At 38.3% G+C, this 14,173-nt stretch overlaps 1 protein-coding gene across 1 annotated transcript in view; it reads right to left on the bottom strand.

Moving 5' to 3' along the window:
• Positions 1-1,706: 1,706 nt before the first annotated feature.
• Positions 1,707-14,173, bottom strand: part of ARHGAP10 (Rho GTPase activating protein 10) — a 143,773-nt gene continuing 131,306 nt past the window's right edge. The window contains exons 21-23 of the mRNA XM_040554767.1: positions 12,787-12,918; positions 11,202-11,293; positions 1,707-2,501 (exon numbers count right to left, since the gene is read on the bottom strand). Of these exons, the coding sequence (XP_040410701.1) occupies positions 2,413-2,501; positions 11,202-11,293; positions 12,787-12,918 (313 nt within the window). The 3' untranslated portion in view covers positions 1,707-2,412. The remainder of the gene's footprint in view (positions 2,502-11,201; positions 11,294-12,786; positions 12,919-14,173) is intronic.

The following is a 14,173-nucleotide window of genomic DNA, read 5'->3' on the forward strand; positions in this document are numbered from 1 at the left end:
AAGCCAGATCAGATCTGGCTCAGCACACACCACTGCTTTCGGACAAAGTCTGGGATGTGAGAAAGTTTGAAATAGTATTTACCTTTGCTCAGTGTATCGTTTCTCAGTTGAGAAGTTTCCTTCTTCGGGTTCCGCATGGCTCCAGAAGTAACAGGAATCTCAAAACATCTCACCTAAAGGCAAATAGGGTCACAGGGCTGGACTGAAGAGACACTGAGCATGTCTTTTATTCCTTCTCTATATATCTGCCTTTTTTAACCACCTCAGTTAAAAGAAGAAAAAATGCAGTAAGAACAGAACTAGAGCTGAGAAATACATTGAGTATTTTGGAAGACAGCAACCAGAACAAGAGCTAACATGCACTGCACGTTTAAAACAGCAGCAAAACAAATGGAAGTGACTTATAAAGCCTCTAAGCTTTAAGTTATCACTGCTTCGCTAGCTGATGAGCCAGCATACCTAGCTGCCACACCTACTAGGCTAATAACGAGGATTTACACTCTCCCTGTTCTGTCAAACATTTTTAACTAGTAGCAATGAAAACTGAATTTGGCCACACAGACAACATCCTGCTTTCAGAATGACTCTGTTAAGGTCACAAATGAGTTCATGCAAGTCCCAGGCGACGTGATAACCAGCCAGAACAGCACTTTGCCATGTGAACAAATCTGAGCAAGGAAACCTGCAATCTCTTGCTGCATGTATTGCTGTAACTATTTCCTTAATACTGTGTCAAGAAGCAAATTATAGAACTGGATCTCCTTTACAGAAGTCATCTTCCGTGCTTGGGTCACTCAGCCACTGTGCCAAGACAAGAATTGCCTGTGGCAGAGTCACTGCTCACATACAAGGGGAATTCACAAAATGAAACTCCTCCAAGCTATGAGGTTTAGTGCTGGAGAGCAGTACCGACTTGGCCCACCATTGCTCCATCTGGAAATGATTTTTGCATACTCCAACGGTCTATACAGTCTGGGCAAAGGAACAAAATAATGGTATGAAGTTAAATCTTAAGGGGAAAAAAAACACCCCAACCTTAAGGCAGCATTAGCCATTAACTGATTTACTAATCACATTAGTTAGAAAAACTTGCAAGTAAAGTGGATATCTGCTGTAAATGACTCAAAATCCATGGAGTCCAATCTAACAAATATCTGAGCCTATACTAACATGCCACCCTGTCAGATTTTCCTGCATCCACTCCTCTGCCTCCCAGAGGGTCTTAGTTGAAGGAGAGTAAAATACAAAGATTAATGACAAACTGCACGTAGCATTTTTATCACAGGGCACAGATTTATACACCACAAGATTTCTGGAAGCTTTTTCTATAGTCACAGATAACTCTCTTACTGCTCAGATAGTTCTACAAATTCCGAGGCAGCTACTTGAGGACTCTGATACTGTGAAGTCTCATTAAGACCTTACAATCTACAATTACGGGGGAGGAAGAAAGGGAAGCTCAAGGAGGAGCCAGACAGATAGACAACAGATAAAATGCACAATGCCTCCAGGATGCACAAGGATCACAGCCAGAGATTCACTTTTCCTTTTGGCTTGGGCTTGCAGTTGCCTATTCTGAGTGACGAAAGTACCCAATCCATTTTAGAGCCTGTTTGTGACTGGCTGCAAAGAGCTGCCAATAATTATTTCATGTCATAACTTACAGAAACAGAGTAAAATATTCTCCAACTAAGGAATGACTTAGGTCAAATAGCAAATGACATTTTATTTCATTTACAGTGATATTTTTGAGTAGCAAAGGAACATGACATATAGGAGCCTGTAATAAAGGTTCTTGTGTCTTACCTGTATAAAATAAATGAAGTCACACACATAACATAAATGAACGTATTCTTTGAAGACATCTGAAAAATGTCATGTCTTGATACCTATCATTTTACTTACCAATATGTCTGTTCCATATTGTCTATTCCACTTTGAAATATAATTTAAGTGTCAGCACGATAGCTTTTTTATCCAACAGTGTTTTCCAATCTCAAATAACATTCTGTTAAAAAGGCTGGATATAGACGCATAATCTCCAGGACACTAAGTTTTTAAAAATCATCTTCAACTGATAGCTGAGTTACAGATCAACCAGATATTTGACTTAAAATGCTAGTTATCTTGCAAACAAACATACTATGGTTCTTTACAATTGAAAAAAAAAAACATTAAAAAAATTAAATTATCCCTCCATCCAACTGTCCTGTCCCCACCCATTCCAATCCTTAAAGAATCTTTTGTTTCTAATTCATATTTGGCAACACTTAATGTCTTTATACAGATTAGGATCTTCAAACCATAATCAGGCTCTTCGTTGATTAAAAACAGTCACAAAAGTAGAGAGAAGTGACTATAACAAAAATCCATGGATACCATGTACACCTTCTTGGCGTTCAATGCATAAAGCTATAAAAACTGAACATAATTTTGTGGAATAAGTCCTCTCTTGCCATTTAGAGTGCCTTCTAGCCATCCTGGTTCTCTGGAAAATTGCACTGTAAAAGAAAAGGAAAAAAATTACTGTATCTTTTTATGCTTGGATTAGTACTCTCAGGTTTAGCTCCATGACACCATGCAATGCATCCATAAAAACATCCAGTCTCCTGCAATCGCCAGGTTGACAATCTGGCTAGGAAAGATGATGAGGATGGTTAACTTAAATACTTGTACAATCTTCTGATTTTGGGTGCAGGAGATTACATTAAGGAAACAATTAGCTACTGGAACTTAGAAAGGACAGGTTTATAAAACAGAAAATCTAGAAGCTTTGGGGGAGAAATAACTCCTATCAAACAGTTGGAAACAATTTCTGAAGCTGGAAGCAATGCAAGACCAAAAATTTGTCTTGGGCAGAAGTGGTGAATCTGGAAGCTCAGAGCCACAGAAAAGAGTCAGATCTCACTTCAAGTATCATTTCTGCACAGAGTAGGGCTTCTATTGGAAAAGACCAATGAACAAAATCTAAAGCATTCTTCTGGTTATATTGTCTCTCTGAAATGCAAACACATCATGCTGTTCACCAAACATGAAGGGAAGGCTTGAAACAGCAAGATAAGCCTTGCCTCTTATTGCCATCCTAAGTATCTGCCACTGCTGATACTAACGTCAGTGCAACAAAATCCATGAACGTAAATAGGAAAAGTTACAGCTCAGTCTCTAAATGCCCTAGAAGTACTTCTGTGAGCAACAGACCCAAGTCTGGCTTCCTATGTATCTCTGACCTCATTTGTCAGGAAGATAAAAAAGAAGCATAAACCACTTTTTTTTTCTTTTTAAAATAGACAAAAGTTCTCAAATCCCCCTATCAAATTTCTTACATACAGTACAGGTATCTACTTACCTATGCAATTGTAAGATCCCACACCTTTAGTGACCTACAATGTTCTCTACCATATTAATTTATCCTCACAGTGCTTCTGAGAGGGACATTCTTTAGGGAAATGATCAGACAAATGCTGCAATATGCTGCCAGCCATGTCAGTGCTTTATTTAAAACACATTGACACATTGGCAAAAGATATTTGTAGCCTTTTAGAAATCAGGGAAGTAAGAGTTAAAAGAGAACAACACGTTAAGTCTCACTTTCAAAAACATTGAAAGTTTCTAAATTTGACCACCTAAAAGATATTTTCCCCTAGTTTTTCCCTGCGTCCTGTTACTGTCAGGCTGTGAAGCTAGAAGCTGTGCTCAGAAACCACAGGTTAAACAACAGCTATCTCTGCAAGGGACTTAAACATTCAGAAAAGAAAACTGCTATCAAATTATACCAAACGAAAGTCTGAGCATATATTTATAATGAATGTGCTTGATAGAACGATTCCCAAGGAAAAAGCACATTGAAAATTACCTTTTAGGATCTCTGTGCACACTGTAACTTACAGTAACTTACATTACTATTAGTAATTAGCAGGCCCTCCTCCCCCTTTGTCATTTTTATTCCATGATTACGGAGTACACACGCATTTAGAGCTGCAGTGCTGACACCACCACAAACCTCCCTCCAGAAGCTCCACCACAGCGGCTCTAATTCCACCCTAGCGAGCAAATACGCCAGCAGCTCCAGTGGCAGCCCAGCCTCTCCCCAAAGTATCCCTTGCCTGCAGAGCACATCTGTGTTACAGGAAAGAAACTCCCAAAAATGGCAGATTAGAAAGAAAATCAACCAAAAGAACTGTAACTAATTTCTGCTTGTCCTCTGGAGCTCAACCCAAAATATGCTTGAGCCAACTTACACTAACAAGAGGATAAACATTACTGGCATGTTAGTGTCTATAAACCAAAAGCCTGTTAAAACCAAGGGTAGCCCTCGTCTGAGGAGATCACACTGGACAGGGCCCTAAAATTCACCCAGAGGAGAAAATGGTCAAACTATAGGGAATCACTTGGCTTGACACAGCAGCAAATTTCAGAACTATTTTCTAAGCAAATTTGATAATACAATAGTGAACTCTGCATACTGCAGCACGTTCAGATACTTGGCGTGATGGCCGAGTAATTGGGCTTGAGTGACAAATCCCACTGTCACCCTAGAAGGCCAGACATGGATGGTAGAGCTGAGCTCTCTGCTTGGAAAACTAAACACTACACTTCACTTTACACACAGCTCAGGGCCTCACTACTTTCTTAGTACAAGTTTCTCATACACTCAGTGAAGACAGAAGAAAGGACTACCACGCAGATTACACCTAATATCACCATTTCTAGAGAAAAGCCTTTTTAAAAAAATGCACCACAAAGTAATTCTTAATATTCAGCAGCTGCAGCAATTGTCATGTTGGGTAAGACTTGTGCCTCCTTTCAAATCACCTTGCGCATTAATATACCCACGTACATCGTGGACTTCTTCTGTGGACAAAAGGTACTAATGGGGAAGCTGCCCAAATGTAAAGCTACTTTAAATTCCAATGATCCTGTTTTTCTTTGTTAATCAATTCTAAGGTATAGTGTACAACAACATTCATTTAAAATAAAACTTTACCAGACAAAATGCATTCTACTATCACACACAGCTCCTCTTAAGTGGAGGGGACAGGCTATTTCTGAAAAATAGCCTGCTCAAGAGAAGATGTTCCTTAGTGCCCCCTTTCTGTCGTTTCTTCTCAATCAACAATGATTACAGTTCTTAGCACTTTCTCAGGCTTGCCTCATTTAAAAACACCTTGCTTCAGAAACTACATATTTAGCCTTAAAACTGCAACTCATTATTCGACCAAGCATCCTATAGGACTACGTCATACGCTGGCTAGAGACAAGGAAAGAAAAGGAAAGGAAGGGAAGTGAAAACACTTGTAGCGTAAGAGATAGGGAGCAGAGAGCTGACAATTACATATGGCACAGCAAGGTTTGACGAGGGCATAAGACTGCACAACAAAAGCAATCAAAAAACAACCATCAAAGCTCAGAACAGTGGAAGTAGCGGCAGACTTCTGTCATCTGAAGATGACAGCTTCCTCAATACCTGCTGCAAGGCCATTTGAGCAGCCCAGTCTCACTCTAGTGGAAGCAAACTGTACACCAGTAGGATGTCTATTAGTGTGACTGCAAGTGCTACCCAGCAATTACCCCAAACACAGGGAGACAAACAAAATCAACAGACTTTCAACTTGCAATGATCTCTAAGTAAAGCTTCTCTGATTTCATCTCGTCAAGAAACACAGAAAGATTAGCTTGGCATTTGCAGCATTCCTTCTTTTCTGTATTCTCCATAGGAAATAGCTTCAATATTGCCCATGTTCGATTATCTAACTGTGAATATATAACATTTGCAAGCACCTCTTCCCGGAGACACAGTGCTGACAGAGTTCCCTATAGCAAACGCCGTTCTGCTTTGGCAACTCAGAAGTTTCCTGGGTCCCCAAAACAAAAGAAACCAAGACTCATTTCCACAACAGAAATGCCTAGGTGCCACTAACTTCAGCTGGACTGAATCGGGGACTGCAAAACCTGTTTCCTTTGTAGAAACTAGCTGTTTTGGAAGGAAGAGAAAAAGGGGAAGGAAATCTAACATGCATGGTGCCTGGCACAAGAGGGCCTCCCTTTCTGATGGACTACTTTACCAAAAACATAATGACTCCACAAGCTACATTTTGTAGGCAACAGAAATCTCACTGCTAAAACCACTGCAACACCAAAATACACTTCTGTAGAACTCAATCCTCTTGGCCATTTTTTCACCAGGAAATTAAATTAAAGACCTGAGACTTGGGATCTTAGTTGTGAGCTGAATCCCATCCCATCTGTCAGCTGAGCATCTCTGACAGTCCTGCGCACGCACCAACTGAGGTAATACACATCTGTTTAAACACCTTCCATTTCAACACTCAGCTTTCCATTAACATTTCTCTATCAGGGACCACTGCTTCCACAACACCGTTGGCAGGAGGAACTCTTCCCTTCTCTGTATCAGGCAAAGTCAGACTGTAAAAGGTCAAACTGCCTTCAGTGGCTTTTCAAAACTTCTAGCAAAGTCAGCAGGAATTTGGCAGTACTTATTCTGGTACATTTTACTGGTGAAGCTGCAGTTTTAACTTTCAGCAGTAGCTCGAGGTGCCATCTCTCAGTGGTATGGAGGGATCTGAAAAGGTGAACACCTGTCCACAGCCTGAACACTCAGTTTCTCTGGGCATAAAATGGAGATAGTTAATGCACATGAATGCTCCTAAGTGCTTTGAAATCCACAGATGAAAGGAGTACAAAGAAGTAGCTTTATTCTCATTTTTACTTCAACAAAATAATTATTGGCACATACAGTGCAATATAGTATTTTGGGAGTAGTACTTTTCTTTGATGTAAATCCTTCATTTGTCAATACCACAAAGAAAGCCCAGAAGCCACCGCATGAATAAAAGAGAAGAGTATGCCTTGGAGTCAAAACCAGGCAGATTAACTAAGGGTGGCATTTAGGTACAGTGGGAAAGATAGAGGGGGATAACAACGGCTGTGTGAACATTGATTTTGTGTTCCTACTGCACTTGGTAGGGACGATGGGTGTCACACCTTTGTTAAGAAAAATTACTGTAACAAAAAACTTTCTTAGTTTTCCCCACATTCTCTCTCCCCTAAAATGTTATTTTAAAAATTGTGAAAAGCTTTGATGAGAGCTATCTTGACAAGTTTTCAGGAAACCTCACTGTAGAACTGCTAGCAATACTGACAAGGAATTTTGTTGTGTAAACAGCACTTACCCTATCTAAAACACTTCTCCTTAGTGAAATTCCGATTTCTAAGCAGTCTCTTAAGAACCAGAAATAACACTTGGCTGCAAGGCTGGCAAAGTTTCAATGCCAGGCAGTCTGATTATTCTTTTCATGATTATTGGGAATAACTGCTTCAACCAAATGTAAATATACGTACGACTGGCGTATGTCTCTCAGTCTCAGATCTCAGATCGTACTCCGCTTCTTCCCATATGTGCCCTTTTCCAGTTAGAAAGTCTTCAAACTTTGCCTCTAACCACCTGAATTATAGTGTTATGTGCTGTCAGTAATATAGACTGTAGCAACTGGGAAATAAAGACATCGGCACAGCCTAAGGTAAATTGAGTTGAAGATTGAGGGGGAAAAAAACAGTGGATATTGTTCAGATTACATTATTCATTTTCTTACACAATTCAATTAAATAGAAAAGTTTTTTTTCTTTTTTTTTTTTTTTCTTACCGAATGGTGCCTTTGCATTTATGTTCTGTGGCACTTTAATAACAAGACTGAGATTTGGGTTAGCACAATGTGCATGCAATAAAGAAAACACCTGAATATGCAAATGTTCAGATTCTATACGAATTCCTATGAGGTGAAGTAAAGCTCAATTTAAAATATTAGTAAATCTAACCTTGTCAGCCTGCAAAACCAGTATTTTTCCCCCACTTAGATAAAGGAAATGGAGACAGGAGTAAAGGTTAAACTCTTCCCTGCTTGCACCAATATTACATTTAGCAGCTATGACAGGCACAAGACTGTACCTCACTAAATGCCATTATCCTCTCTCAGGCTAAAGCAGCCAGAAAGATTCATCCAGGATAATAACAGATGAGAGAGAACTACTGCAATCGACATCCACAGACCAAGAGAGACAAAGCAGAAGAATGGGAAAAGGAAGTGAAAAAGTGCAAGAAACAAAGCAGAACAGAGTGAAGAGAAAGGAAAAAACTCAACATACAAACAATAAGAGATGAAAGAGACAGGATTAGAAAAGTGAGACAGGATTAGAAAAGTGAGACAGGCAGGGTGGAGAAAGGAGAGATGGATAAAATCTTCACTAATGGAAGCAGCACTTTTTAGTAGACATTAATTTAACAGTTACTTTAATGGTTGATACTAGCTGTATGTCAACTTGATTGATGCGTTGTCACTTTGATAGTTAAGGTTATTGGTAGAGCTGCAGAATTGATGTATTATTACTTTAATTCTTCATTTGGGGGCTTTATTAGGGCATATGGGAATTTAAATTGAGTAACTGAAGAACCTGAATTGATTCACTGGAATTTGATTCTAGCATAGACACAAGGGTGTCTAATGCAAAAAGAAAAGGCCCATGTGAAGGCATTTCAGTGGTTTCAAATATGGAGACTGGTCTGCACTTTTAATGGGAATACCTTTTCGTAGTGACAGAGCCTATCCATAATAACCAACTACAAATTGCTATGGAATTAATATTTAGTTATTACATATGTCCAATTACTGCCTTACTACTTGCAGGCTCTCCTCTTTTTGTCTGCCAATCCACAAGCCACCATACGCTGAAAGAGCTGTGGGCCAAGGACATCACCTCTAATATCAGCAGGAAGCAGTGGAATAAATCAAAATAAATGTATTTAAGGAAACATGATCTTCCCCATTGGAGATCTACAATTAGGATTTTAAAATGCAGTCCATGTACCCTTTTCCTGAGCTTCCAACCTTATTTGTAAAGATGATGTGGAAAACTAGAGTTGAAACATCTCTCCACATGCTGCCAGAGAGTCAAATTCAGTACTTGTTCTTGGACAATCTGACTATAGTTGAAAAGCTGTACTGAGGTTCCAAAAACATGGTAGTTTTGCCATAACGTCTAGCAATTTCTTTACACAAAAAGGAATCTCAGCATTGCTGTCACACAAACACATGATATAGAAGCAACTGCTTCTTGCAAGACCGTTTTCTCCAATGCCAACACAACAGGTGTACAACCCTTAGTGTCCTCCATTAGAAATGCCTGTCTTTTACACACCAGATCTTTTCCTCTATGCACCAGATTTTTTTCCTGTACACAAATTTTACGTCTACTGAAGATCCCTATCAGTCATGTTTTAAAAAACTTAAATTAAAATAACTGCTGTAGGAGACTTTAAAAAGAGCAATCACTTAGCTAATTCATTTTTAAAAGATTTCCCACCTAACTTGATTCAGACGTGATCTGCCTGCAAGGCAGTTATCTAATAGGAAACACCAAGTATGATTTTGTAAAGTGGATAGGGAGGAACCTCGTGGGGACCTCAGACCACCTTCTACTGAAAAAAAAAAAAAAGTGAACTCTGGACTAGGCTTACTATCTATTTATTTGGGAGAAGACAGAGGACAGGAATGTCCTTATGGTCTGTCTGCTTTAAATTACACTTCACAAAGAAGGGGAAGGAGATGTCTAGGTTTGTGCCATTTTGTTGTTGTTATGAACACTGAAAAAAGAAGATTCTGCTGAGCTTTGCTCATTTGTTTCAGCTTGTTAGAAAAAATAGAAACATTCTGTTGGGGTTGTAGGGTAGGAAGAGAAATTTCACATACACACTTTTGATCCAGTACTAACAGAGTTAACAGGATGCATTTAGTTAGCCTTTTAATGCCTGCAGGTTGATTTTTTCCAGCTGTTTCTGACTGTATACTTTTCTCTTTTTCTTGCTGGATGTAAACTGGGAATTTGGGCTACTCCTCCTTATTGGATATCCAAACAAAGATTCTCACATGTGGTATCTGAACAACTGGGCAGTGCATACCCAAAGTCCGTTTGGTCATGCAGAATTAAATACCACTTTACCGCTGGAAAGAACGTATCAGATTTCGGACCTAGTAGCAAGCTGGCAATGGATGAGAAGAAAACAGGCATCACTGCAGAATTTCCAGATTCTTTAGAGGCAAGTATGCCCCTTACTGCATCCCCCTCTGCCTCTAGACAGGCTGAAAGGCTAAAATACTAGTCTCAGTATTCACAAGGATCTTAAGAACGCAATTCACAGATCACTTTGAAACCCTCAGTCTGCACAGAACTTGGATGAGGATTTGGCTGAACTTAAAAGTCTTTTGTTTTTCAGTACAAATGCAACTTATCAAGGCCTTGTAACAAACAACAGTCTTATGCTGCTCCTGCTATGAATTAATTTCTGCTTAGAATTATTATTAAATTGCATTCCAGTAACAAGAATTGCTGAATTTGTCCAGGCCCTGTTGATCCATTCCATACTAACTCTTTCTTATGCAGCAGTATGAAGAAACTAAGCTCCAATATCTTCTTCTGTATCTTCAGAATTTGTATTACAGTAGTCACTGGCATAAGGTTTTAAAACTAAAACCATTCCTTGTCAGTTCAAAGCCCCTGTGCAGATGCTGGAGAGTAGAGCTATGGAAGCTAACTGAGGAATTTCGACACAGTCTTGAGCTCAGGAATCACTTTCTGGATGTTCATATGCAATACTACATTTGCCTCCACAGAAATTTTTAAACATAGGCCTTCATTCAGCGATTTTATTCTTTCTACAAGTACTAACATACATTAAGGCATCCCTTGATTAGAAGACTAAACATTCCCTATTCTCAGCAATGATCACCTGATTTACCTGCTTGAAAATCCTTAAGTGGATTTTTTTTTCTTTAAATGAAAGCCCATATGGTATCTTACAAAGATAGTCCACATTGAAAAACAGTTTCATAGGCCAAGATGTCTATTTCTCTATTGCTGAGCAACTTTTTTTTTCCTACTGCAACACACATTTAAACACTGCTGAAATATTAAACCAACTGAAAGTCTGCTTACCTGAAGCAAACGCATTACCTCATACTGCTTTAATTTACATTAAAGCAGCTTCTATGTACCAGAAGTCTTCTACGTCCCTGTTTGCCATCATCAACATGGGCAGAACAGCAGTTATGCTTGTATTTTTATCCAAAGCCATTTAAACAGTTTTGTCAGTTTGTTTTTCATTGCTTTATATTCACTCAATAAGTACTTACCATCTTCAAAAATTGCTCCTATCTGAAATGATAATTCAGAGCTATGTTCTGCTTCGCATGGATAAACTGCTCTTGCTTTTCGGTGGGCAACACTGAAAAATGAAATTAAGAAATACAGTTACTTTTGGCTATTAATGACAATACCGCCCTTTTTCAACCATTCTCTCTCCATTCTCATTAGATGACTAAAACTTTAAACTCAGTCTCACATGCATCATCACAGGCTTCTAATTCATACACACAAATGCCAAAGCTGAAGCTTTACAGCTTACTGCTGGCATTTCTGAATATCATACTTCCAGTTTTATGCACTTATTTTTATGATAGCTAAACGTGACTTTCGACTACAGCTAAAATATTGCCAAGTGCTAATCAGCAGTAAAATCAATAGTAGGCAAAGCACACTATACTTAATTTATAGACTAATCATTACACCTTCCAAAATGTTCCTTCATGGTCTTTGCAATTCAGCTTTTCACTAACACTGTACAGAAATCTTTACTGAACTTATTTTATTTTTACTTTTTTACAATACATTGCTAGACCACTGAGCATGCTATTTTGTCCTCAACATAATAAGGTTTATAAAACTTCAGACAGTCTTTTAAAGGTGTTATTAGGATGCTCATTAATTAACCATTAATATGAATTTCTCCAAAATACTCATTTCTCCAAGTACCATAGGAGAGAACTTTGAATGTGTAAGTATTTTTGGCACATCTTATTTAATCACGCCTTTGCAAAACTGACAGTTTGCTGCTGCCCTATGCTTTGTTTAGACAAAGCACCCACACCAATAACTCATCTTTTGTTGAGCCCTGGCAACAACAACATAAAACACTGGGAAAGATTTTCCCTGCCCCAAGAAACTTAGAGTCAAATAGACAATGCAGTTCTGGTACAGAATGTCAACAGTGAGGAAAAATGGAATTTTGTTACAAAGTGTTGGAAAGAATTTATAAATATAAACAGCTACTTTATTTTGAAAAGCAAATATTATTGAACTTGTAGGAATAAAGCTAAGACCTTTGAAGGAAGAAGTGAAAACACTTCAAAAGATGGACAACAGGGAAGGAAGGAAAAACAGGACAGAAAAAAAAACAGGCCAAATGAGTGAAAGAAAAGAATGAAAACACACATGAAAATAAACATATGAGAAAGTATTTCAAAGTCAAGAAGGCTAGGATGAGAAACTTAAATTTGACATGGGTGGTTAGGGAAAAAACAGATCTGTATTTTAAAAGACACTATAAGCAATATAGTAAGCTAAAGAATCATTGCAGTAGAGAGGGATCTCATCAATCAACCCATCAAAGTCTGTTTGCATTGACCAACAAGCCACTGGCTCAATCTAGGTGCCTTCTACTAGAAGGTGTTTAAAGGAAAAATAAGACAAATTAGTCCATTATTTTATTTTCTAGAAATTGCAAAGGCTGCATTTCCTGATTTGAGATAACCACTTATTTACTGTGGAAAACATAAATTAGCCGTTTGAAAAAAAAAAAAAAAAAGAAAAAGAAAAAGAAAACATACAGAAAAAAGGAAGCAATTAAATAACCAGCAAACATTGAAGAGCGCATCATACCTTTCCACTGCTCTGTCACTCCCAGTGGCAGGATTAGGGAAGGAGAAAGCAGATGGTGTAGTGTTTGTGGCAGCTGGGTTAGTGCTTGGAGTGTTCATCCACGAGACCATCGATGGGCGGCTTTGACCAGGACTAAGGGGAAATTATTTCAATGCAGAATTAAGAAGGTGAATAAAATTCCTTTTCATACTAAAAATGTTTGAATTTTTATAACTAGACTAACTAGTTAGATCCTCAATCTCAAAACCAGTAACAATGCTGAGGTGATTTTCTAGACATGGTCGTCAAGTTTCTGCATTTCCTCCTTGAAAGCATTTTTCCTATATGCCCTACATCCTAAGCTAGGACGAATTACCTGAGATGTATGACATAACCAATAACAAGGCAAAATTCCACATTCCTTATCTAATAAAGACAGATACAATGAAACTGCATATAGCAGGCTATTATTTGAGCTGCCACTTTGTCTTTGCAAGTTTTGACGAATCTATTTAAAAATCTTCTCAGTGCTGTACTAAGGCATGTGCAACTGGAAGATTTCAAAAGAGGCTGCAGCTATTACAACACTGGGATCACGATGCTGGCTCTGGAATGAGATCTTGTTCGCATAACTGCACAGGTACTGCCTCAGTGGCTGTCCTTGTGAGCACACTGTTCAAAAACGTGTTAAATTAATGGCTGAATTCATAGGTGCTAAAAGAGAAGAATAAATAGCAGCTAAAGTTAAAACTTTTATTTATCAATGAAAAAAATATACAAAGTGCTTTCCAATATAAATGATGCTCCTAGTCCTACAATTTAAGGAACTAAAATGTTCCAACACTGGAAGGCCTTCTTCCTCTGCATGGGCAAAAAAACAAATAATCTAAAGATTTCATACCAACATATCTTTGGAGCTGGACTTCAAGCAGTTTCCAAGCAGAAACAGAATTAAAATGGTTCACACACATCTTCCATACAGAAATCATCACTCAGAAGTACAGACTTCACAATACAGCATTTATCAGTTAGACTTATTCCAAGATTAACCTTTTAGATAGTATAAATCTGCCGAGTACCACCAAAATCTGGGAAAACAGTCAAGAAGGATTTGATGGGGGTGTAAATGCACACCTAATCAAGGTGAATTGACCAGAAGCCAAAAAAAAAGATCAGCAGTCACTCCACTTATGAATATATGGATAAAAGAATGCAGGAAATCTAAGTTATGTAGCAGATTTTCATCTTCTTACTCATTGGGATGTTTAATTTCTAGAAGAAACGATCATTTTTGTTGGCTTGCATAACGTGTTTTACAAACAAGCACAATTTTTACAGACTAATTCTGCTGGCCAATATAGCTCATTTTCATTCTAGCAATTACAAGGTTAAGCAGACATTTACTTTG

Source organism: Cygnus olor, chromosome 4 (genome assembly GCF_009769625.2).
Source record: "Cygnus olor isolate bCygOlo1 chromosome 4, bCygOlo1.pri.v2, whole genome shotgun sequence".
Classification (NCBI taxonomy): Eukaryota; Metazoa; Chordata; class Aves; order Anseriformes; family Anatidae; genus Cygnus; species Cygnus olor.